Below are 24,297 nucleotides of genomic sequence, written 5' to 3'. Positions count from 1 at the left end.
ATAAACTATCCCGATTTGTCACTTTGATTTGTATTTTAGTTAATTGTGAAAGTAATTACGGAGCAAATTAACAGCTTTCAGGAAAGACCGGGGTTTTAGGGTCCGGTTCCATCTTGGGGCCCTTATTAATTTTCTCTCCCCTAGATGTGATGAAAAGGAGCGATAAATCTCGGTGATCGGTGAAGGCCAATACTAAATGGCTCCATATTTCACCGCTACTTTAATAGAAATATTCATGCTGGGCCCTTAATGAAATTAAACCCGCGGTGGGGACAAGGCGCAGCTACAGGCCGAGAGGCGATCAAGGCTCCGGCTGTTAGAATAATAATAATCATCATCTCAAGGCTGATAAAATGTATTTAATTGATGAGCGAACTGCAAAAGAAGACTGCTGCTTTGGCGACTTAATCCAAAGGTGAAGATGTTTATTTAACTCTTTACATAATAATACTTTTTTTCCCACAGCTTCATCCTTTGTGCACGTGCATAAACGCATATAGGTGCTGAAAATAAATTAGTATATATATATATATATATATATATATATATATATATATATATATATATATATATATATATATATGTTATTATTATATAGAGATCACCGATATACAATCATTATATACATCATATGAACACATCTTAAGGCAGGGGTGTCAAACTCATTTTAGTTCAGGGGCCACATTCAGTTTAATTTGATCTGCAGTGGCCATACCAGTAAAATAATAACATAATAATATATAAATAATGTCAACTCCAATCTCTATATTTTACAGTGAGAAAAGTCAGATTAAACAATGAAAATGTTTACATCCACAAACTGCCCTCTCAAACAACGTGAATAACTTGAACAAACTGAAAGAATAAGTGTAACTTTAACAATATTGTGCCTCAGTTTATCACTTACACAGGTTCATTATAACGTACTGATCACAGTGAGTCTACAAATACACAAAACATTTAGTATCAGGCAGAATATTGTTAAAATTGAACTTATTTTTCTTCAAATATTTCAGGTTCTTCACATTTGCTCAGATTATTCACATTTTTTTGTGAAATTATACTTTGTTTTAGTGTAAATACATGAAAAATATTTATATTTACAAAGAGAAAAATGTGGAGTTGTGAGTATTTATAGATTATTATGATAGTATTTGACTGGTCTGACCCACTGGAGATTGAATTGGTCTGTATGTGGAACCTGAACTAAAATGACTGTTATTTTCTTAATATTTATTTTTGCATTTCACAAATTCATCACAAGGGCCAGACTGGACCCTTTGGCGGGCCGGATTTGGCCCCCGGGCCGCATGTTTGACACCTGTGTCTTAAGGAGTAAAGAGATTGGATACCCTAAGTGTGACATGAAACTCACTTCATTTTCAGCATTATTATTTTTTCTTTTAGATGTACTGTCACTGCCACTATCTCTCTCTGTCTCTCTCTCTCTTTTTTTTTTCCACGTTTCCATGTAGGCCCCACGTCCCACGCACATCAATCTCTCCGTTATCATTCTGTAATTGCTCATGATCATCAAGGTCCACAATTAAATGGCGATCCTTTACTTGAAAACTAGCCGGTGACTTGTTGATTTCCCCCGAGCAAATAAACGTCCCAGGAGCGCGGTTAGCTGATGAATTGACAAAAAACTAATCAGCTTTATTGGTAGACAGGTTAAGGGCAACGGGGTGTCAATAATTCTCATTTTGACCTCCTCTTCCATTACTTTAACTGGCTTATTAGACCGAAGTCACCCCAAGTCACGGGCCTATTACATCTCACTCCTCATTACACTTAAGGCTTTCCATTACTAAATTTTTGCAGCTGGATCGTCACGGTTTGGACCTAAATGTGACATATCTTGACAGCTGTGCATTTAGTTTCTGCAGGACGTGAAAATGGGCTATAATTACATGTCAGAGTGGTTTTTGAAGACGAACACCAATAGCATTTTTTTTTTTTTTTTTTTTTGCAAGGACAAAATAAGATGCACTTTAAGGAAAAGTATATGCGCAATTAAAATACGCACAGTGTAAATTCTAATGCAAAAAATAGTTTGGATTATACAGGCAGCAAGGAGGCTATATGACTGATTATACAGAGCCATTATAACAGGTCAATGTGTCTCTGTCACCTCCCAGTTTGAGGAGCGACAGAAGGAGGGCTTTTACTCAAATTTCCCTGTTGGCCTCAGACAGTTACGGCTCAAGATGTCCACTTTTACGCATGTTTTTCGTCTTATTATTGTTTTTTTTTTACTTACAAATATATAGATTAATTCGATTATTTATTGAAGCTGAGTTAATTCCAGATGGTCCGGATGAACCCAAACGGGTCATCACCTTCACAGTAGGATTATAATGCCGTTTTCCACTGATAGAAAACACATCCATCCATGGTTCACCTACACTGTCGCTTGACGTTGGCAGTTTCTCCTGTTTTGCAAATTCTTTGGTTAAAGGTTAATGAAGCAGCTGCTATCCTCAGATGAACCACCATGCACTTAGAGGAGACAGGGCACATCATGACACTAATAGAAAAAAAAAAGTTACATTCAACACATTTATTGATAATTAGATTAATTTTTGCCAATGATTTTTTAGAATTGATAGAAATGATTTTTTTTAAATTTTTTTTTAATTTTACAAATCTTTTTCAGTAGATATTTAATAGCGCATTACTCATGCTGTCCCAGGGTCATCTGGGAGATGTAAAGTAAAAGCCAAAGCACAAAATCATAAAGTCAGTCATATTCATATAACATCATCCATATCAGTAGTTATACTGTAAACTTCAGCAAAACAAACCAAAAAAAAATATGAGGAAAATTTCTACTCTGTATGCCCCGATTTTATTAAATCACTTATTTTGACTGACTGGTGTATTTTTTCTTTGCCAATATCTCTCATTTTTCATTTGTAGTAATATTTTATGAAAGCTATAAGGCAGATAACGCCGTGCTTGAGTACAGTGATTAGAGCAGAAAGGCGTAGAATGGTCCATTGCGGTGCTTGGGACAGCCCCCTGGTGCACGGCTGCACCAATCGCCTCCATCTAACAGGGATTAAGTGTCACACAGAGCTGCTCCCTCACAGTCCGGACCACATCATAACTTTTGAGAGGTGGGAAAACGGCCCCGACTTCTCCTTCGTTTACAGTAACGCAAGCGACAAGGACGCGCACACGGGGGCCCGTCATGGAGAAATCCAAAAACTTTCGCATTGATGCGCTTTTAGCGGTCGATACACCCAAAGTGCAGACTTCCCCGCTCGCACTTGTAACTTCTCTGTCTTCCTCCTCTTCTATCCCGTCCTCTGGAAGCGTAGCGGCCCCGGAGCTGACCACCAGCGCCGAATCTTTACGCACCGAGACACCGTCCCCGCCGAGGATTTCCACATGCGGGTTGATTCCCAAACCGGGTTTCCTCAACAGTCCGCACAGCATGGTTGGATTACATCCGCAGAGTACCGCAGGGATCCCAGCACAGGCGCTCTACGGCCATCCCATGTACACCTACTCCGCAGCTGCCCTCACAGGCCAACACCCTGCCCTGTCCTACTCCTATCCCCACGGCTCCCATCACCACCACACCAGTGATCCCATCAAACTGACAGCCAGCACCTTCCAGCTGGACCACTGGCTCCGGGTTTCCACAGCCGGGATGATGCTCCCCAAAATGTCGGACTTTAACTGTGAGTAGCTGTTTTATTATAGAACATCCTGGTGATTTTGAGCAATTTTGCAAATGGAAATAATCTAAAGTATTATTTACCACCACAAAATGTCTACGATATAGATGCAGCAATTTTATTAAAATGCAAAATATGTTTGATTAAGATACATACATATGAAGTATGCCTGCATGATGCTGCGTTTACAGGACAGAACCAAATGCATGCCAAATCTGTTCAGATTTTTTTTACCCGTATATTACATTTTTATAGATTTTCAGTGATAACTTCTAGTTTTTCTGACGCATCTGAATGAAACAGCTGTCAGAGGATGATGTTTTTTCTAAGAGGAACTAAAATGGACAGATAATGGACAGTGGGAAAGTGTCAGAGGAGTGTGAAACCCACAGTCGACATGCTATTTGCTCACCAGATACTGCCTTTTTGTTTCTGCTCGTTTTAACAGATTTGTTCAAAATGAAGAAGCAAATAGCTTCTCTATGGAAATATTCATATGTAGTCTGAGACAGAGATGTGGGAAATTATATTATTACATTACTGTTAACGTTTGGGTGTTTAGTGTTTTATTAGTGCCTGTTGGCTGTGGACATTATTTTACAAACTGTACAGTTTTTATCAGGATTTACTGGAATAAACCACTGTTTATTTTTATACAACACGGATGATGTTTTATTCTTGCAGCTCAGGCACAGTCGAACTTGCTTGGCAAATGCAGACGACCAAGAACTGCATTCACAAGTCAGCAGCTGCTGGAGCTGGAGCATCAGTTCAAGCTGAATAAGTATCTGTCACGACCAAAGCGCTTTGAAGTGGCAACGTCCCTAATGCTGACGGAAACTCAGGTAATAATGTCTAAAATACAGAGCTCACTAATGATACACTTATCCTTAATACAGCTATTCCACTTGAATTTTGAAGACTCAGCAGAACAAAAATGTCCATCTGGTTAATTTATCTCATTTGGCTTCTTTTAAAATATTTTCCATTAAGTATTTATCCCTCTTCTAACCTGTGCGTGTCCTTTTTGAAGAGGTAGTTCACTTAATCTAATGTTTTTTTTTATCTTCTAACAAACCCCATAAATGGAAATAACAATTGGATAACACCAGTTATGTTTGTGAGGCTAGTCTTTCATTTTCTAATTTGTTAACTCAATAAGTTTTTGGTCATGTTTTATGTGTAGAGTGTCTGTAAGAAGCCAAAGGTCAATGTCAGGTGGATTTTACGCAATTTTTACGCACCGGTTTGTGTCCTTCTGCAGAAGTTTAGATCAATCAAACAGTTGTTTTGCTTTTTTTTAGGTTAAAATCTGGTTCCAGAACAGACGTATGAAGTGGAAGAGAAGTAAGAAGGCCAAGGAGCAGGCCGCCCAGGAGGCCGAAAAGCAAAAAGGCACCAAGAGCGGCCAAGAGAAATCTGACGGACTCGAACAGTCGGATTATCATAACAAGACGGACTCAAAAAATGGCAGAATAAGAGACTTTAGAGACAGTGACGACGATGAAGGTGACAATTTCCTGTACAATTCGTCAGACTGCTCTTCAGACGACGAGAGGAATCACGCCAGTGACACGAGTCCGCAGCCTTGAAACTGACAGTTGGCGTTGTCCATTTACAAAGACTATAGGGGGGACTTTCCATATAAAAATGCAGTTGCATGTAATCCAACCTCTAATCACTTTCATGGAAATAATGAGAATTTTATTGTTATAAAAGAAAAAGATTTAGGTCAAGACTCGTCATCAACAAGCAATAAAGAATACGTTTTCCAACGCACACATCAGCATCATTTAGCGACCGGCTGTAGGTAAACTGTGACACTGCATGGTTTATATGCAAAACGCTGTAAACTGGCTCAGGACATTGCAATCTTTACCTGCTGTGATGGATAGTTTGATGGAAATAATCTTTCAATAATATCCTATAGCCCAACACTAGTCTGCTGTTATTTATCTTATTTCGGCTTTATTTTGTTCTTTGTGGTGTTATCATTTAGTAGTGTGTCATATCACACTGAAAAAAATGTTATGTTTATTTTTCTATACTGTATTTATAATATGGTTATACCAGTGCATGCTAAATTATTGTTTAGCGTCTCTCTTGGTGCAAACAATGTGAAATAAAATTTTTTATATATATAAAAAAAACACTGCTGTTGTTTAAGCGTAAGTGTTCTTTTAAAAATGCACTCAGCTGATTTATGATTCAGTGGCTGGATGCGCACAGAGGCTTGTGTTTTTCTCCTTGCTCTGACAGGTCGGGTCATGGGAATTACTGTTAATAGCGCTGTCGGATCTGTGCAAACGTGCAGTGAGAGCAAACAGCAAGTAGGCAGTCAGACGGAGGAAACATTTCACACCACACTAGCAATGGGCTCGTATTAATAAAGCTTTAAACGGCTTGATAAACGGCGACTTTTTCAGGAGTCAAGGAGCAACTTATGTAGTATTTTAACTGCGTTTTTCCAGGCAAAAAGATATAAATTACATTTAGCCTAAATGTTTTGTTTTTTTTTTAAATCGTAGTTTTTTGGCCAGATGTTTAACTCAAAATTTTGCAATACAAATAAATAAGAGACTGAAATGCAAACCGAACATCCACCAGATCTCTTGAAATTATTTTGAGCGATATCTATTGTGCCTAATCATAGTGGCGCATGTTGGCAAACCATACCAGTCTCATTTCCACCTGCTTTTATTCTTTCTCTTTTTTTTAATTAAATAAAATTGCATTGTCTGCCGTGGTGAATGGCATATATGGGCTCACTGGTTTAAACGATTCACCAGTTCCTTTAACAGTTCACAAACTGGTTTCGCTCCTTATCTCCGCTTTCCGCAGTCATCAGCAGTAAACCACAGCGGGTTTGACTGATTATGCGCCATTTGTAACAGGATTACTGAGAGATCTGCTGGTTATCTTTCAGGTGTTTGCTTTAGCTTTAGCAGACTAAATCAAAGTTCAGAGGAGGGTCAAGCCCAAGCAGAGCGCACCAGGTTCTGCCTCTCATGGCTCACATCTGCACATCTATGGACTTGAAAGGTGGACAAATAGATCCTAATATCTCAATTTTAAGGACAAATTTGACAATTTTTTCATAATTCTTCTGTCATCAAAACAATCAGCATTTTCAGGTACCCTCTGGAGATTGCTGTGCGCCTCCTGGACTAAAGGAGGACGCGTCAGTCTGGCTGACCTTGGTGGCCTACTGTTGACCTCATGCCTCCTTCCGTCTCAGACTGATTCAGGCCGCACTTATGGAGCTAATTAATAAGAGCAAGTATCAAATGTAACAGAATGACTCTGCTATGCTAACCATGTGGGCAGAAGCTGGTGTCAGCGAGCAAACAGAGCAGGAAAGAGTGGAGGCTCCGGGTCATTTCATCAGGGCGTGTAAACAGTGAATGAACGACATCACCATCTCTGTGCTCTCACTCACATTGTTTGGGTCACGCTCACAGCAGCCCAGTGGAAACATGAACAGAAACTGGTTTTATTAAAATACAAACTTTATTGTAATAGGCTTAATTTTGTGGAAGTGTGTCAACAGACTTAAAGCCTGAAAGAATAGTCCCAGGTGTTTGAGCTATGCAATATTAGATCAGCCTGTGCACTGCCTCCAAGAGAGCGGCCTCAGAAAAACTGAGGAAAAGATGGCAAAGCTTTAACCTCCTAAGACCCAGCTATGGGTTTTCTGTCCACATTTGTGGACAAGTTTCACAACTTCAAACAACAAAAAAGAAAAGAAAACTGTCAACCACAAAGGGCATTCCATAAAAATTTTAAAACTGCATCTGAAAAAACCTGTTGCATAATGTTTCCAAAATAGGCACTTTATTGAATAAAAAACAAAAAAAGCTTGTACTTTGCTGACATTTCCTGGGTCTCAGGAGGTTAAAGAGAAAATATCTACAAATAAGTCTCATCATGTGGAAAAAGGTCAGTTATTTATTGAGGATATAAACCCATATATATAAAATTCTGTATGCAGAATCAACAGGTCTTTGAATTAGGTCGACATGCCACCAGTTTTATTCACCTTTACTGTACAAAAACAGAACACATGAGAAATGCATCTGGGAGTCATGCCATCAGGCATGACAAAAGTCTGCAGTTATTTTTACTGATTTATACAGCTGAGCTAATACACACTATTGAAAAATATAGATATTTCTAATACTTGTGTGTCTAAAAGTTCCGTTGCCAATTTCCAAATTAATAAGTATTTTTTGTAACAATTATGTACAAAGACAATTTCTAAGTGAAACAATCAATTAATACCACCTGATCACCACCTGATGACATCTCCTGGCTGACAGCTACAGTCATACCTGTAGTGACTGAAGTAGAGAGCACCTAGATGTTAATGTAGATATTGTCCTTTAACGTAAACTGAATGTCTTTGTTCTTTGTATTAAGAGGCATTTCATGACAACAGTCCTTCTGTTCCACCGTTGTTTCACAGAATGTCTTTCGCGTTTCTGGTATCTGTGTATGTACCAGGGTTTTACAGTTTGAGCTTGGCCTCTTTGGCCTCCATAGCTTTGGTTGCGACCTGGGCACGCTCTGACAGTAGTGCTGCTTGCTCAGCTGGTCCATGCGACTGGACATTCTTCAGCAGAAAGTGACTGATGAAAAGCTTCAAGCCCTCCCGCAGCATTCCTAGCTTGGGAATTCCAGAAATCCTGAAGGATGAGAGACAATGAGGCACATTGATTTCAGACACTCGCATAGCGTGAGACAGTAAAAAGTAGCGGTTTACAAGATTTGGGTTAATGGAGGTTAACATTGCTTAAAGGTTTGACTATTTTTAAGCGTCTTTAAACAATAGCTTTAGTGTTTTAATCTCAAAGTGGCATGGTGGACTATGCTTACCTTCCAAATATGCTGGCAAGGTCCTCAGGCTCTGTTTCCTTTAGCAGTTTGTTCAACACCTGACGCAAGAAACGAACTTTGGGCTTGTCTAGTTCCCCAAATTCTATGACCTGCACAGAAATGACACAAACTGTGCTCAACACTCACTCATATTTAATCCTGTTTACAACATAATGCCATAAAATACCACTTACTTTGAGTATGGAGAGTGAGAGACACTTCTTCTGCAGGAATGCTGTAACCAGATGCACCAGGTTGTTAAAGGTGGTAGTGGGAAGGTTGGACAGCTCCTTGAATTTGTCCCACAGACTGAACTGGAATGTCATCTAGAATAGTTCATAGCATATGGAGAAAGTGTAAGAATGTATGACTGACACTGACAGAGTTGAAAACACTGTAAATCACACCACCTTCTCACAGGTCATCCTCTCATCCAGATCCAGTTTACATGTGAAAAGCAAACATTCAGCTCTGCTTTGAGCTCTTTGAGGGGGACAATGCTCATCAGTTTCTGATATGGACTGGTGGCCTACATGGCGGCAAAGTAGGAAATGTGCTCTCGCCCCCATTGTTTGTGTGTCGCGGGTTAAGTCAAATAATATCAGAGGGGAGAGGTGCGAAAGGGTCCCACACTGCAGGCCACACAAAGGTCACAGTTTGAGAGTGGGTGGTCACACACATCCAGCAGGTACATTTTATTAATGGTTTAAAACACTAATCAGACACATTTTAATTACCCTTTAGCTTCTCTTGAGTTTTGCATTAACATATACCACATACACAGGGTTCTATGATTGCTGAAAGGTACAGTTGTTATTTCCTAGTGTTAATATCTATTGTAGCAAAGATAAGTTTGGCTCTTTAATGTGATTTTGGAGTAATAAAAAAACCCTACTGTTATCAGTTGGCTGGTTACAAACTTAGATCAAATAATGGTGGAATGTAGCTGTGTTTTTACTCACTGTGCTTAAAGACACAATTCATAAACATGTAGCTGAATATTTACATTTACACCTGTATATTCCTTCTCCACTACATTACTGTGTCAAATATTGTACTTTTTCACCTTCATATATTTGACTGACACCTTTGGGTGCTAGTTAATTTTCAGATTACAATTTTTCATGCGTTTCTTCTTCAATGAAAACCGCACCTCTTCAGAAGGGTTGATTTTGACTATTTATAATAAACTGAAGAAAGAACTGCAGCATTACATCTTAAGAAAATTCTCCTCCTTCCTAAACTGCAGAAACTCTTTCAAATCCCTTTTTGCTGCCACTAGTTTGAGAACGAGGCTGTTTTTCAGAGCTCACATGAAAAGTCTACAGGCATACGGTGATTATATAGACCATGATGCATTGGTGTAGATTAAACTACCCAGTCTATAAAGTACAGCCTTAAATGTATACAGCACAAATACAGAAATAAAGTGATTCCAGAAACATATGTGATAGTAAAACAAATGACTATTCCCTTTTTATGCTTAAAGTATATTTTGGAGACTTCTATACTTTTACTTACAGAAGTATTAAATGTATCTTTTAGTTGTAGTGGGGTATTTTGACAGTGTGCTATTAGTTTCTTTAAATAAAAATAAAGGCTCTGATAATTTTCCACTGCTGTCTGACATCAATGACAATGGTATTTTACGTAATGCTCAATATTGAGTTGTTAAAATGTGAAGGAAAATAAACTGTGCAACCCTGGACAACATAACCACAGAACTGCTAAAACATCTGTAGGGGTCTGAAGTTTAAATGAAGGTGAAGCATATTATACAAAATTAACACATGAGCCAATATTTACCATATACTGTATTTGCATAGACCCACTATAGACCATCAGAAACAAAGGCCGTACTATTAGACATCTAGAATTATTGGCTCTTTTCCTTTACATTTAGATAAAAAAATATAATGTGTTTGCAGATCAAACAAATATCTGAGAAGAAAACATTCACTGTATGCACTAATCTGTGTGTATTGTGGTATGCCATTAAATTTTTGTGGAAATAAGCCAAGTGTGTTTAATGATGTTGTGATTGATAAGGTGTAGCACATGTTCTGTAGGGTGTGTTTATTTGGAAGGTTGTATATGAACAAGGGTAAGTCTATTTTTTATTTGCAATCAAGCCATGTTTTTTTTTTTTTTTCTTCAAGCTTGAGCACCTGGAAGCGGCGGTCGTGGGAGCAGAATTTCTCTCCGAGCACGACGTAGAAGGCGTTGAATGTTTTCTCCTGCAGACAGCAGTCCATCAGAACATGGACGATCTCTCTCTCCTGTTTGTCTTTCAGGCCCATCCTTCACAGGAAGGAAAAGATCTTTTTTAAATTTTAACTTTACATTTGCAGCACATGTAAATCCATTTTATGCCCATGTATTCAGAACAGGACACAGATGGTAAAGCTGAGTAATAACAAACCTCAACAGTTTTTCAAATGCATCCAGGTAATCTTCACTGGTCATTAGCACGCAGAAAATGTTTCTTCTGACCTCAGTGTTCATCCGCTGTTTCCTTGCCAGCTCCAAAACTTTGGCACTGAACTGAAATAATACAAACATTCAAGTGACCAACAATAAAACCACATATGTTAGTACATATTCTAACCTTATTTTATTTTCACATAAAATGCAGCTGTGTAGCATTCACATAGATGCACAGAGCTCTTATATTCATAAGTGCTATAGAAATCTAATCCATTATTATTATTATTATTATTATTATCATTATTATATTTGTAGATTCTTACCTGTCCTTCAGTAGTGCTCTGCTTTGTCGCTGTGTTCCCCTGTTCTCTGATCATGGGCGCTCCACTCCAAGAGGAACCGACGATCCACCAGCGACCAACCTGCTCGGCTGACAGGAGACTTTCCAGAGAGACCCTCAGCTTCATGTCACTTCCTCCTGCGCTGCGGTGGATCTACATTGAACATTCAGAGGAGGAGTTAGTCCTAAATGCACTTAAGAGAAGAACACTGAAAAGGAATTGCAAAATAAGGATATCAATAAGTAATTCTCATACAGTCAACTCTCATAGCAACAGCATAGACTGAACTCTGACTTGGTAAAGGTGGTCCTCTAGGGCCACCTTGTGGTACAAATGTTAGATGCAATTTATGTACAGAATTTACAACGCAGTCTTATCTTTTCATTTTGGGGTGAAGAGTGCATCAGGAAAATAATAATTACCTCTGCCAAGGAGGTTATGTTTTTGCCAGGGTTTGTTTGTTTGTTTGTCTGTCTGTTTGTCTGTCCGTTAGTGTGTTGGAAATGGGATAAGGAAGAAATTATTAAATTTTGGTGGTGATCGGGGGTGGGGGGGCCCACAGGGGGGCCCATTTCCAACAAACCCTGAAAATTTCATCAAAATCTGTACATAACTTTTTGAGTCATGTTGCACACTAACGGACAGACAAACAGACAGACAGACAAACAAACAAACAAACCCTGGCAAAAACATAACCTCCTTGGCGTGGGGGGGCCCACAGGGGGGGCCACTGATCAGCCTTGGCGGAGGTCTGCACTCTCCGAGTGCTTTTCTAGTGTTATTATTATTATTACCTCCACCAGGTTATGTTTTCATCTGGGTTTTTCTGTTTGTTTGTCTGTTAGCAAGATAACTCAAAAAGTTATGGACAAATTTTCATGAAATTTTCAGAAAATGTCAATATTGGCACAAGGAAGAAATGATAAAATTTTGGTGGTGATCGGGGAAGGGGGGGGGGCGTGGATTTTTGTTTGTTTGTTTGTCTGTTAGCAAGACAACTCAAACAGTAATGGAAGGATTTTTATGAAATTTTCAGGAAATGTTGATACTAGCACAAGGAACAAATGATTAAATTTTGCTGGTAATGGGGGGGGGGGGGGGGGGCTGATCTGCCTTGGCGGAGGTCTGTGCTCTCCGAGTGCTTTTCTAGTTCTACATATATTCACTCACCAGAGTCCTCTGTAACTTCCTCAGCCTCTCCACAGGTTCTGGATCATAGCCTGGGATTTTACGCATGTCATTGTTCTTCAGGGCCAGCATAGTTTCCAGCATAAAACGCACCTGAGGACGAGCTATTGTTATATAACTGACACATAATCATCACATGAATAAAAGTGAAGACTAATAAATGTAACTGTGCAGAACCTGCTTTCTGTATTTAAACATGTCTGCTTAGATAAAGTAAGGTTCTGTAAACTTTGCTTCAGACTCTAAAGCCTTACTCTGGTTTGATCATGAAACTTTGACCCCATATCATTGGCCTTGCGTTGGGCTTCTGAGATGAGCTCCTTGAGAGCCAGAGCGTCGTCCTTCCTCAGGGCAAAGCCGACATTTCTCAGCACAAACAAAACTAGTTCAATGTCTTTCTCTGTAAAAGCCCCGACGAAGAGTTTGAGGATTTCAAAGATGAGAAGGGAGTGCACCACCTGGAAGTTATACAGGTGAGCGATGATGGCGATCAGGTTGTCACACTCTTTGCTCTCACTTGGATTCTTGTAAACCTCATCAAACTTTCGCACGACTGTCTCTAAAAAATTAGCTCCCACCTAGAAAACGATAACGTGGAAAAAATGGAACACATGATTAATACACAAATGTTAATATTACATAAGATAACATAAAACATTCTTAAAATCATCTCAACATTCTCTCATATTCAGTGCTAGTTGTATATGATACTTCAGTGTGTAGTCCTGCAAAGGATGGAAAGTCAATACATGTGAGAGATAACAGGCTTATTACACCTTAAGTAAAGGAAACAGACGTCTTCCATATCACTTTCTAATTATTTAAAGGGCATTAGTTTCCAAGGGAGATGTGTTAAATGCACCAGTCCCTTTGAGAAAAACAAAGCATTGAATGAATAATTCAAAAGTTGATGTCAGTTTCCAGGTCAGTGGGTACTACTTATTTGTTACACAAAGGCAGGTGAAACCAAAACCTTCCTGTCTCCTCCTGTTATTTTCATCAGTGAAGAATATAGTGAACAGAAGCTCTACACAGAGGAAATGTAAAACTACTTAAAAACACTCGATTTTCATACGCTACAAAGGTAAACCTGTCAAGTGCCATCTTTGTGTTTGTCACATGAATTTTTAGAGTGTAAATGCACTCACAGTGCAGCAATAGATTCACCAAATTACAATGAAAACAAGATACTGGTTCACCCCTAACAGCTGACCAATGGCAAAAGGCATTCAATATCTATGTCTAACTGGATGGAAAATAAAATCACCCATCTTGAGATTATTCATAGGGCTAATATTACACTACTTAAGTTAAAACTGTGGTTCTGTTCCATGGTGCAAAAATTGTTGACAACAATGATTCACATTATACAGGAGCAACAGAATGGTCATTTGCATAAACACCCTAATGTATTTATACTTGGGATTGCAATGAAAATACGGTATACAGGTAAGAACTACATATTGGAAAGAAGAAAATACTTTTGAACTGGAAAATCCACAAACCAGACTGCTATAGTATTTATTACTTCTTGCATTTACTATCTATGGACATTATGGCCTCGATCCTCAGAGACTATGATAATAAACCAGGTGCTTGGAGGGCTATTAGAGAAAAGCTGAATATTGCAATGTTTTGAACTATTTAGGTGTAAGTATCCTTATATGGCAAAAATTGATACCAATGTGAATCTCTATACCAAAGTCCACATAGCCCCTGTAAGGCCTGATGTCACCTACAGTGAAAAGGACCTGCTTTATTTGTCATTGTATGTCTTGTCAGCTGTCACTGATCCTGTTTACATGTACATCAATACTCCAATCACTATCCGAGTTCTGTAGCTGTCAGATTATTCAAGTGCCCATGTAAACAGGATAATCTGATATGCTTTATTAGATAACGGCAGTTATATGATCATGAGAAATCAGATTTACACAGCTGAATATGTCCCCAATACTCTGATGTCTTCCTGCATGTATACAGGTTAATCTGATTTATTTTGTTCTTTTACGTCTGCGCATGTGTAAACTCAGTTGAAATTGTAGAGAACGGAAGTTACATAGTAAAGCATGAGTGAATGACAACAGGATGTTAAAGTCAACCATCACTATGTATGTACATACTCCAAAAGAAATCTCATAACAAAATGGAGCATCTAAACCAGGGTTTTTCCATCATGGCATTTCTTAAGTGCATACAAATGTGTTAGATCTGATTATTACAATTATGCAATTACTCCCAGTTATCTGAATTTTATGGCCATGTACACAGGCTCAATGTCATTCTTTATTATTTTCCTTTTCAAAAATAAAAAACTGGAATTAAAGGAAAAGGACAAATTAAAACCAACTGTAAACACTCAAAAGCACAAATATAAGGGTGTGTCTTTACCTCCAAGCCAACGGCGTGATGGAGGATGCTAATCAGAAGGACATGCTCCATCAGAAGTCTGTCAGGCATCAGGGTGGGCGTCACACATGCTGCTAGTAACACCTCTGTTAGAGTGTCATTCATATCCTTCCTGCTGCAGCTCATGTACAGCTCCTCCAGCTGACCACTGATGGATGTCATGTTGGGCTCACTCAGCCTAAAGGAGGTGAAAAGATGATTCATTTTCACTCTGACGAGACTTTACTGGTGCTTATATCACAGCAGTCATAAGGCTTAGAGTAATTTTTATATTCCCATTATTTTTTTATTATTTTGATGTTCGATCAATTCAAGCTTCATTTTAAATGAGTTTTTAAAGGAGGTTTGTTATTTTAATTATTTTTTTGGAAAAAGATTAATTTTTGTTTTGTTTTTATGTTTCAGTGTTAGTATTTTTTTAAGTGTTCAGTGTAATCCCAAATGGGCTCTGAAGCTTATTTTCAATTTTTGTGCCATGTGTGGATTGCTTGCCATCTGCTGGTGTTAAACTGGTACAGCTCACAAACTGTAAAACAGACTTCATATCCACTCAAAACACTAAGCTTATGTATGAAATAAACATGCTGACATGAAAAATCAACAGTTCCTCTTTTATTTAAGTTAAACACAATATAGTTTCAATTTTTTTGTAAAACTAAAAATTATTTTACCCCTGCCTTCAGCTATGTTGTTTTACATGGTTGTAATGAGCATACTATCCATTTCTCAGTCTCTTTATTAAAATAAAATAAAAAATAGAGAAACATAATGTGCACAGCATTAACAGACAGGAAACAGGCAGTAGCTCACACAATAAGAAACATTGGACATGTGATGAATGAAGCATAGTCAAACACTAGATTAGTTCCGTAAATCTCGTAATGTCTGTGCAAAAGAGCTCAAGACATGCTAAATACAAAGGAAGGTCACACTAAATACTGGACACTTCAGTCACATTGTTTCTGAAATTCTTGTTTTAAATGCTGTTCTATATTTCAGCTGTATTTTGTTACACCGACTAAGAAATGCATATGTACACTATATCTCATCAAACTTGTTCCAAAGTAACAAACTTACTTGTGGTCTAACAGCTTGCTCACCTCTGTATATTTCCACACCTTATTTTTATTGTTCTGATAGTTTTCTTTAACAATAACAACCCTGAATCAGAGTAATTATTCTATTTATTATATCTCAAAGTGAATGACATCTCAGGAACAGCATTGTGTATTTTTTGCAGCATTATGGCGATTTATTAGTGTGTTGGAGTAGTAAGACTGTTACCTGTTTAACAGGCCTTTCACATTCCTCTTCAGTTTTTCAAGCTCAGCTTTACGTTTATCATCTCCATTGTTTCGCAAATGAGGTGGTACATACTTTCCTGCTGTAGAGGTGACCTAGACATCCAAATGTGTAAAATTAGGATTAAGGCATGCAAAGTGGACAATAATGAAAAAAGAAACACACATAATGATTCTTGACTTACTACTTGTGAGTTTGACCCAGTGTCAGGAGTGTCATTTTTTCCCTCTTTATTTTCCTCATCCATGTCTGATTCAGCACTTTCATGAAGTCCATCCAGGTCATCTTCTATTTCCTCATCCTCTGCTTCCTCCCCATCAGTCATGTCATCTTCCTCACCTTCATTCTCCTCCTCACCATCATCACTCTCCTCCATGTCCTCCTCATCTTCATCAACCTCATTCTCATCCTCACCACTACTACTTTCTTCACTACCTTTGATTCTTGATTCATCTTCTTCTTCCTGGTCATCATCCAACAGTTCTGAGTCATTCTTATCAAGTTTTTCAAAGTTCTCTTTTGCCATGTCCATGTCATCATCACTGTCATATATTCCCACAGCTGATGAGCCAGAGTCAAGCACACCAAGAACATAATCAAGTCCATCAGCAACAAAAGACTGCGGTAGAGATTTTTTGTTTTTCCTCTTGTTTAGTCGAAGATACTTCTCTAACTTCTTTATTTCTCTATCCTCTTGCTCATTTGCCTCTAAAAGTGCCATCTTTCTTGACTCTTGAAGCTTGTTCATTTTCTTGCCTTTCTTGGAAGATGTTGCTGTTTTGGTGGGATCTAATTTCTGTGTAGAGTTTGACTTCTTTGGCGCTACTTTTCCAGAGTCTTCCCTTTTCTTCTTCTTTTGCAGATTTGGCTGCTGATCAGCTGTTTCATTATCAGCAGTTGGTAGAGCAAGGTCCTTTTTACCCTCATAATGACTTTTCATTCTGGCTTTCTTCAGTCTGCGTTTTTCCTTGCGCAGCTCCTTTCTGCTTTTCTTTTTCATAAATTTCAAACCAGGATTATGATCCAACTCTTCCGAACCGTGTTTATCTTTGACAAACTCTTCCACTGCCACCATGTACTTTTGTAATACTGCATTTTTCTTCTTCTTTTTGCTGTTCTGTTTCAACTTTCCCTTCATTTCGCCAAAGTATGTATACCAACCATAAACTGTAGGCTAACCTGTAGACCGTGCGCTCGGTAAGATTAACTTTAGCGAGCTAGCTTGCTTTGTAAACTAACAAAGCTAACAAATTATTAAATGTAGAGGCTTATAAAAACGTTCTTGCCTAGTTTATTATTTAAAAACCTTAGACTCATAAACTGCACATGTATTTCCATGAGGCTAATGTTGATATGACCCACGAGCATACGACCATCCACTTCCGGGTTACTCCGACGCGTAATAATGACGCAGTTTATTTTGGGGCGTTTTGTTGGCACGGAGTGGGTTTCGTTCGGTGTAAACTGTCTTTTAACCAGTCAGAGCAAATTTTGCAGCGAAGGGAGACATTGGAGTTGATGGTGCATTTGCCAGTTTAACGAGCTAGCATGTAGAGAGTCTGTAGCTTTTTGTCGTTGCAATATGAAGAATGGAAGAAGACGACGTTACTATCAGAGAGCAGAATTTCCACAGCCAAGTTCGAGAGTACATTGTAAGTAGCGTCCGGAGCAGCTAGTCAGGGCTAGCTTGCTAACAACGTCCTCTATTGCACGGTAACGTTAACGGTGGCTAGCGTTAGCTTGATTTGACAGTTTTACTCGGCTCAATTTCTTTTCACGGACACTTTATTTTTGTACTGCAGATAATTTTCCGAATGGTGCACTGCTGTTGTGCTATTTTATTGTCATTTCGTTTCTTAGCCAAATATTTTATTTTCTGTCAGAAACCACAAGAGAACGGGATGAATAAGTTAGCATATAATAACGTCAAGCTAGCCTCCGTTAACGCGTAACTGGTGACTGTATTTGTATTACTCGTATTTGATAGCTCGAAAAAAATGTTGCTGCTGCTGCTCTCGCTAACCACTTTTTGTCGTGTTTAATGACGCAATTTAGTAAAATATTAATATCAAGCGATTTGATTCAAGAAATACACTTTACAGAGTAGGGCATCATTATTGGTCACTACTTTTATGGAATATAGAGACTATCAAATTTCTCTCGAGTAAGTAAGCTTGACACCTCAGCTTTAGTCTGCACATTTTGTCCCCTCCACACCTTGAAGTCTATATCCAATATCCTTACTTTACCAGAATAAGATCCGTTTCCTTACCACATATGAAAGCCATAATATTTCTGTGCCATGTTACTTTAACATTTCTTAACAAGTAACAGATTAACTGAATTCTACTGACTGGTATTATTATATATATGGAATTGTTCTAGGACTAGTATAAGGTGTTAGAACTTGACCCACTTAGAAGATTGTGTGTTCTTTTAAGACTCTATGAACCCTGGGAAGATATTTCTTTGTAGACTGTTAATATTCAAGAATTCCATGCCTCAGTTCACACAGGACACAGAAAATTAGGTTACTACAACTAATAAGGTTAAAGCAGGACAATGTGTGACTAGTTGGTCCTTGAAATGTCAGTTTCCATGCATGTTGGTTGGTAATCATATTTCCTTCAGCGCCGCCAAACAGAGCTATGTAATTATGATCAGACACAGTCCTTCCACAAGAATGCACTGTGTGAACATTGTAAGGGTGTGTTTCATCAATGCCTGTCTCTAGAGTCCATTCAACTACATTCATAAAGACAGATGAAGATACTTGTAAGGGTTTATGTCATAATATTCCACTATCATAGAGTGCACCTCATATAGCTTCATCTGATTTCAAAAGCACTATGAATGAAAAAATTACATTACTGCAATACCTGGAATTACGCTAAATATGTTTACTTTCAAGGATGTTCAAGTATGAACACTACAAGTGACCCTCCTTCAGAAAATGTACTCACTGCCCCTCACCTTCACTCCTCAGTTCTTCATATATCATAAAAGTGTGAAATACTGTTGGAGGGGTGTGTTTGCAAGCTGCTTGTGGAACTCTTTGTGTTCTTTGTGTGTTATAATTAGGTGTAACTGTGACTATTTTGTTTGTGTAGGGAAAACGGAGCGATTAGTATGCTAGCTAACAGTGATCAGCCTCCTTGTAACTTGGCGTTATCTCTGTCCAGACTGGCGTGTCTTTGCGTTTGCTCCAGTTTATCAGCTGTGTGCAACTGATTCTCTCATGTTCTGAGTTTTGCCTCTTTATCAAAATGTTTTTCATTGAGTCATTGTCACCATGTAGTCTTAGCACTTTGGTAGACTGGTGATGAGGGAAAACAGTTTTTGCTTAAGCTGTCACATCACATAATATCCCTCAGATTAACTGACAAGGTTTGGGATGTCAATTTGTCCATCTGAAATGTGAACAGGCCGCCTTGTGTCCAGCTGAGTCATCTCATAATCCCATCTTGGCCATGATGAGTTGTGCAATGTTGACATGGGGGCAAAGTGCTGAAGTGAGAGCTTCTAACATTAGTGTGTCCTAGTCACTGTCACAGTAGAAGGGGGAATGTGGAATGTGATCTTCTTGTAAGACCATCCACCTTGTTTTGGGGCTATGATTACCTAACAAATTGCATGCATTGGGAATTTCTAGAACACCACACAAATATCTTTAGAAATTAGTTAATTCAATGATTGAAAACTTATGCTTTGCTTAAAAGGGTCTTGCTGATCTAACTACTTCCAAGTAGCCAATAATTAAGTTTCCTATTCTGAACATTTTATAAGACTTAAAGTCCCATTTATTTAATGGGAGCAAACATTTCCATACCACTACTTAGTCAATTTCATTACAGTAGTACGTGGAAAGAGCTGTACTGACAATGAGACACTATTACGATCCGATTACATTTAGCAGGAGAAGGTTTTTTTTTTCCTGTTTTTTGTATTGTGAAAGAAATCACATACATTTTTGACACAGATGCCAAATATAATATTAGATCACCCAGTTTCCAGCATCTAAGACTGTACTTACTGTTTAATACTGAGGCATCAGTGTTCTTACATGACCTCTCCGGGATTATATTTCACATCAGCTCATCACATTAAATCCTAATGTCATGTCTTCTCTACTACTACTATGCTTGTAATCTTATACATATCTCAGTAGAAATAAAAGTTTTATAAGATTTTGTACATGTTCATTAATTTGTAACGTAGTCAGTGGTATGTTACAACCGGAACTCAAAGACAAGTGCAAAATCTAGATGTGGTGTAGATTGCTGCTTGCTCATGTGCTGCATTCATAGTTGATGTTTTACTAAGATTCACATATTGTCGTTTCAGATTTGCTTCCTTCTGTTTGCCGTACTCTACATTGTATCGTATTTCATCATAACCCGGTACAAAAGGAAAAGTGGTAAGCATTTTTGGAATTCATGAATTTTCATACTGTAGCAAGAAACATTATGTGTTTGTTTGAGACTGGCATGCATGTTAAAAAAATCTGCAACACTTACACAGCAGAAAGGTGTTCCATATGTACCAAGTTTACCGTAAACATCATGGAAGTTAGTCTGTATAGTCTGCTTGTACTTTGCTTGCTCACAGAAAGTGCCCTTCATTGTGTCAAGACTAAAAGAAGGTCTCAGTCAAAAGGCTTAGCTTGTTTCACACCACACCTATCTCTGTATAGAAATCAGCTCCAGTGTGCTCTTTATCAGTGTAAGCTCTATCCGCCCAAAATTACTTTAAGGGCTGTGGCCAACATGAATGTTTGTTACAGTATAACAAATGCACTAATACCCAATATAACCCGTTTTGCATAGTGATATTTAGATATAAGTAAAAACTTAATTGCAGTGAATAAAGGGTGTTTCTCTTGTGCATTTGACATTTGAGCTTCAATGACCAGAAATGACTGCAAATAAAAAAGTAAATTATTTAGTAGAAAACAAAAAGGCCTAAGCAGGTATTGAAACTCTAGCCCATTTTCTCTGGACAAATATAGTACGTCCAGGTCACCTAGGCTTCCCTCGTCTCATTTTGAAAGTAGACCACTCTGCACCAGAAAGTCCTCTCTGGAGTTTTATACAGTTGAAATCTGGGCTGCGCTTATGCTTGTAGGATTTAGATGCTTTATATTATTTTTTATTTTGATTCTTGTAAATTCATTCTTTTTCAGATTATGCACTGATGTTATGTATTTGTATCTGTAAATCAGCTTTATACTCATCCATACATACCAGTATGTCCTATCTCAGCTACATCACAACATAATTAACTTAGTTATTATTCCACTCTATGGTTTGTTTTTCTCTGTAGATGATCACGAGGATGAAGATGCTGTTGTCAACAGGATATCGTGAGTGAAACCTGTTTCAGTTCATTCTTTTTAAGCAAAATTTTCATATGCTCTGTTGAGCTGTTGAAGACATTGGATTATACTGAAGTCACATTTTGTGAAAACACTGAAACAATCTGAGTCATGTATAGAGCCTCTACATTGTTTGGATTTTCTTGTAATTCCATCTGTCACATAGTACATGACTGCATTCTGATGCTGACTGTTTTCCTGTAACCTGCATGTTTAAAATAGGTGTTCAATGAAATCGGCTATTTAGAGAAAGAAAGATGACATTAAATATTTTGAATGTTATTAATAACTACTTACATCAAGTGAAAAAATGATTACACTAACTTAAAATTAAATAAATTAACACAATATCCCTGAATGTATTACAGATTGTTGTATTCACACAAACATTTCACTCAGTTATATTACTAATGGTGATTGTACTCAAGGGCCCAGTAAAAGTAAAGGCCTTTCACATTAATGAGCCTCCTCAGTGGTATTATGAAGTGGTGATTTTTGTCATCCCACTGAGCAGATGGTAACTCCCCTGGGCCCAATCTGGATATCTGCTGCTTCTGAATCTCTACAAATGACAGTCTCCATCACCTAGTCAGTGCACATCTGTTGTTGTAGCACAGCGGCAGGGGTGGATAAAGTGAGGGGTAGAAGGATAATGTAGGTACAGATTAACAATGGGCCATCTGTCTGTAAAAGGCACTGGTATTACATCTTTCTATCAGTAAATGAGCTCATTCCTTGTTGCCTTGCTTATTAATTCATGTTACTCAAAAAACCAAGTCACTGTGTTTCAATATGTAATCCAGAATTAATCCTCCAGTGACCAAGTAAATGATTGTAAAGTATAATCCGATTTTGGGAGAAAACATTTGTGGTATTAACTGGTAGTGGTGTTTTGGATGTGTGTCTATCTGGAGTAGCCCTAACAGCTGTGTGTTGGTGTATGTGTTTCTGTGTTTGATTCCACTTTCAGATTGTACTTGTGCACCTTCACCCTGGCAGTGTCGGGTGGTGCCGTCTTCCTACTGCCTTTCTCAATCATTAGTAATGAGATCCTCCTATCCTTCCCCAAAAACTATTACATTCAGTGGCTCAATGGCTCCCTCATTCACGGTCAGTAGCTCACAGATTCATTCATCTTCTCAAATTGTACTTTTTCCCCCCTTATTTGTCTTGACTGACTTGTTTTTCTTTGATTTAGGAAATATTTCTGCTTTGCATATGAATTAGATTACTTATAGTAAATAAACAACAACACTGATCATATTTTTGACAGTTGACTTTTTTAACCATAATAATGTCTGATTCATTTGTTGGTTAACATCCTTTCCCAACTGTACTGTACCCAAAAAAATGTTTATATAAATGGACAGTTTTAGTCTCTATAGATATTATGCACTGCCTGGCCCTTTGAAGAAGAAGTTGTCACTTAGATTTAACTAATACAATGGGTCAAGTAGACTTTGATGGGATAATTACTGCAATGATTAATATGTTTCAGCTACATCAAGTTGTTTAAGCATAACTGATGCAGTGAGTAGTTTCTCATTTGTTAAACCATCATCAGTTTGACAGAGAGCGTGAAGATTGGACTGTGTTTCAATGGATAAAGGTCATGTGGTCGGATGAGTCCAGGTTGACCTTGTTTCAGAGCAATGGGTGCATCAGGGTGAGAAGAGAGGAGGATGAAGTGATTACCCATTATGCTTAGTGCCAACAGTGTAAGCCTGTGGGTGCACTGTCATGATCAGGGGTTGATTCAGTTGGTGAGGTCTGGGTTCAGTAACATTCATAAAATGAGGTCAGCTGAACCTGAATATACTGAACGACCAGGTCTGAACATCAGTGGAGCAGATGATGATGACAGGATTCATCAGGCTCATCGAGCCCGTGATTGATTGGTGTAGGATGAAATTTAATTTTCACATATTGATTGGCCACTACACAGTCCAGATCTGAACCCCACTGTGAATCTTTGGGAAGTGATGGAGAATACTTCATGCAGCTGTCTGACTCTGTCATTAAGAATAGTCTTGCCAAAAATTAATGCAAATATGGGCAGAGATAAATGTTTTGACATGTATTATGGCGTTGCATAAATTGTGTGACAAAAACAATGCCACAGTGAATGCATCCTGCAATAAAAGCTGTAGATTATCCAATGAAATATTTGCCTTTTTTTGGCCAGGCAGTCTTCTTAAATCATATGTCTTTTAACTTCATAACTTTAATATCATATTTGCCACCGGTGATATTATCATGTTTTTTTAAAAAAAACAACCTTATATTCATGTTTCAAAATATGTTTGAATTAATTTGGGAGATAGTTTGTTAAACTCTTTTTGAATACATTCCACTTTCTCTGATCTCGGTGGAATATAGTGAGCATGTTTTATGTATCCTTGTTTAAAAATTATGGTAAAGGTTCTACTTGATATCAAATGTCTAAAAGATGATTGTTGTAGACTCAACTGAAACCTGCTTGAGCATTATGTATGGTTAACTCTGAGAATAGTGTCCTGTACCTAAATTAAACAGAAATGGATGTTTTTAAAGGGGTTGTACCGCACTCATTGCAAAGTGCATGGTTAAAACTGACTTGTATGAAATTACATCTGCTTTCATTTGCAAAATCAGATGATGTGACAAAGACAACAGTCACTACTGCTCATGTTCATTGTGCAGTTGAAGCTGT

General features: G+C 38.1%; 3 protein-coding genes across 5 annotated transcripts in view; 2 read left to right on the top strand and 1 right to left on the bottom strand.

Annotated features, from left to right (window-relative positions):
• The first annotated feature begins 3,196 nt into the window (after positions 1-3,196).
• On the top strand, positions 3,197-5,281 carry mnx1 (motor neuron and pancreas homeobox 1). Its single transcript, XM_030123164.1, has 3 exons — positions 3,197-3,692; positions 4,374-4,534; positions 4,994-5,281. The coding sequence occupies exons 1-3, from the start codon at positions 3,197-3,199 to the stop codon at positions 5,279-5,281; spliced, it is 945 nt and encodes a 314-aa protein (XP_029979024.1).
• A 2,434-nt stretch (positions 5,282-7,715) lies between these two features.
• Positions 7,716-17,616, bottom strand: nom1 (nucleolar protein with MIF4G domain 1). 2 transcript variants are annotated; one of them, XM_030123119.1, is made up of 11 exons: positions 16,416-17,369; positions 16,214-16,326; positions 14,912-15,107; positions 12,775-13,098; positions 12,503-12,613; positions 11,315-11,485; positions 10,987-11,108; positions 10,733-10,865; positions 8,759-8,890; positions 8,565-8,674; positions 7,716-8,374 (listed from the first exon to the last, which is right to left on the bottom strand). In XM_030123119.1, the coding sequence occupies exons 1-11, from the start codon at positions 17,367-17,369 to the stop codon at positions 8,197-8,199; spliced, it is 2,544 nt and encodes an 847-aa protein (XP_029978979.1). In that variant the 3' UTR covers positions 7,716-8,196. The 2 variants fall into 2 exon arrangements, with proteins under 2 accessions (XP_029978979.1, XP_029978980.1); XM_030123120.1 differs by having other exon boundaries at positions 8,197-8,374; positions 16,419-17,616.
• A 55-nt stretch (positions 17,617-17,671) lies between these two features.
• Positions 17,672-24,297, top strand: part of lmbr1 (limb development membrane protein 1) — a 32,069-nt gene continuing 25,443 nt past the window's right edge. The window contains exons 1-4 of one of the 2 annotated variants that reach the window (XM_030123144.1): positions 17,672-17,883; positions 20,576-20,648; positions 21,554-21,593; positions 22,576-22,715. In XM_030123144.1, coding sequence (XP_029979004.1) covers positions 17,821-17,883; positions 20,576-20,648; positions 21,554-21,593; positions 22,576-22,715 — 316 coding nt within the window. In that variant the 5' untranslated portion in view covers positions 17,672-17,820. The remainder of the gene's footprint in view (positions 17,884-20,575; positions 20,649-21,553; positions 21,594-22,575; positions 22,716-24,297) is intronic. The other variant, XM_030123145.1, reaches the window with a different exon arrangement.

The sequence above is a fragment of the Sphaeramia orbicularis genome, chromosome 20 (genome assembly GCF_902148855.1).
Source record: "Sphaeramia orbicularis chromosome 20, fSphaOr1.1, whole genome shotgun sequence".
NCBI classification, from domain to species: domain Eukaryota; kingdom Metazoa; phylum Chordata; class Actinopteri; order Kurtiformes; family Apogonidae; genus Sphaeramia; species Sphaeramia orbicularis.
This window is presented reverse-complemented; position numbering and strand designations above follow the sequence as displayed.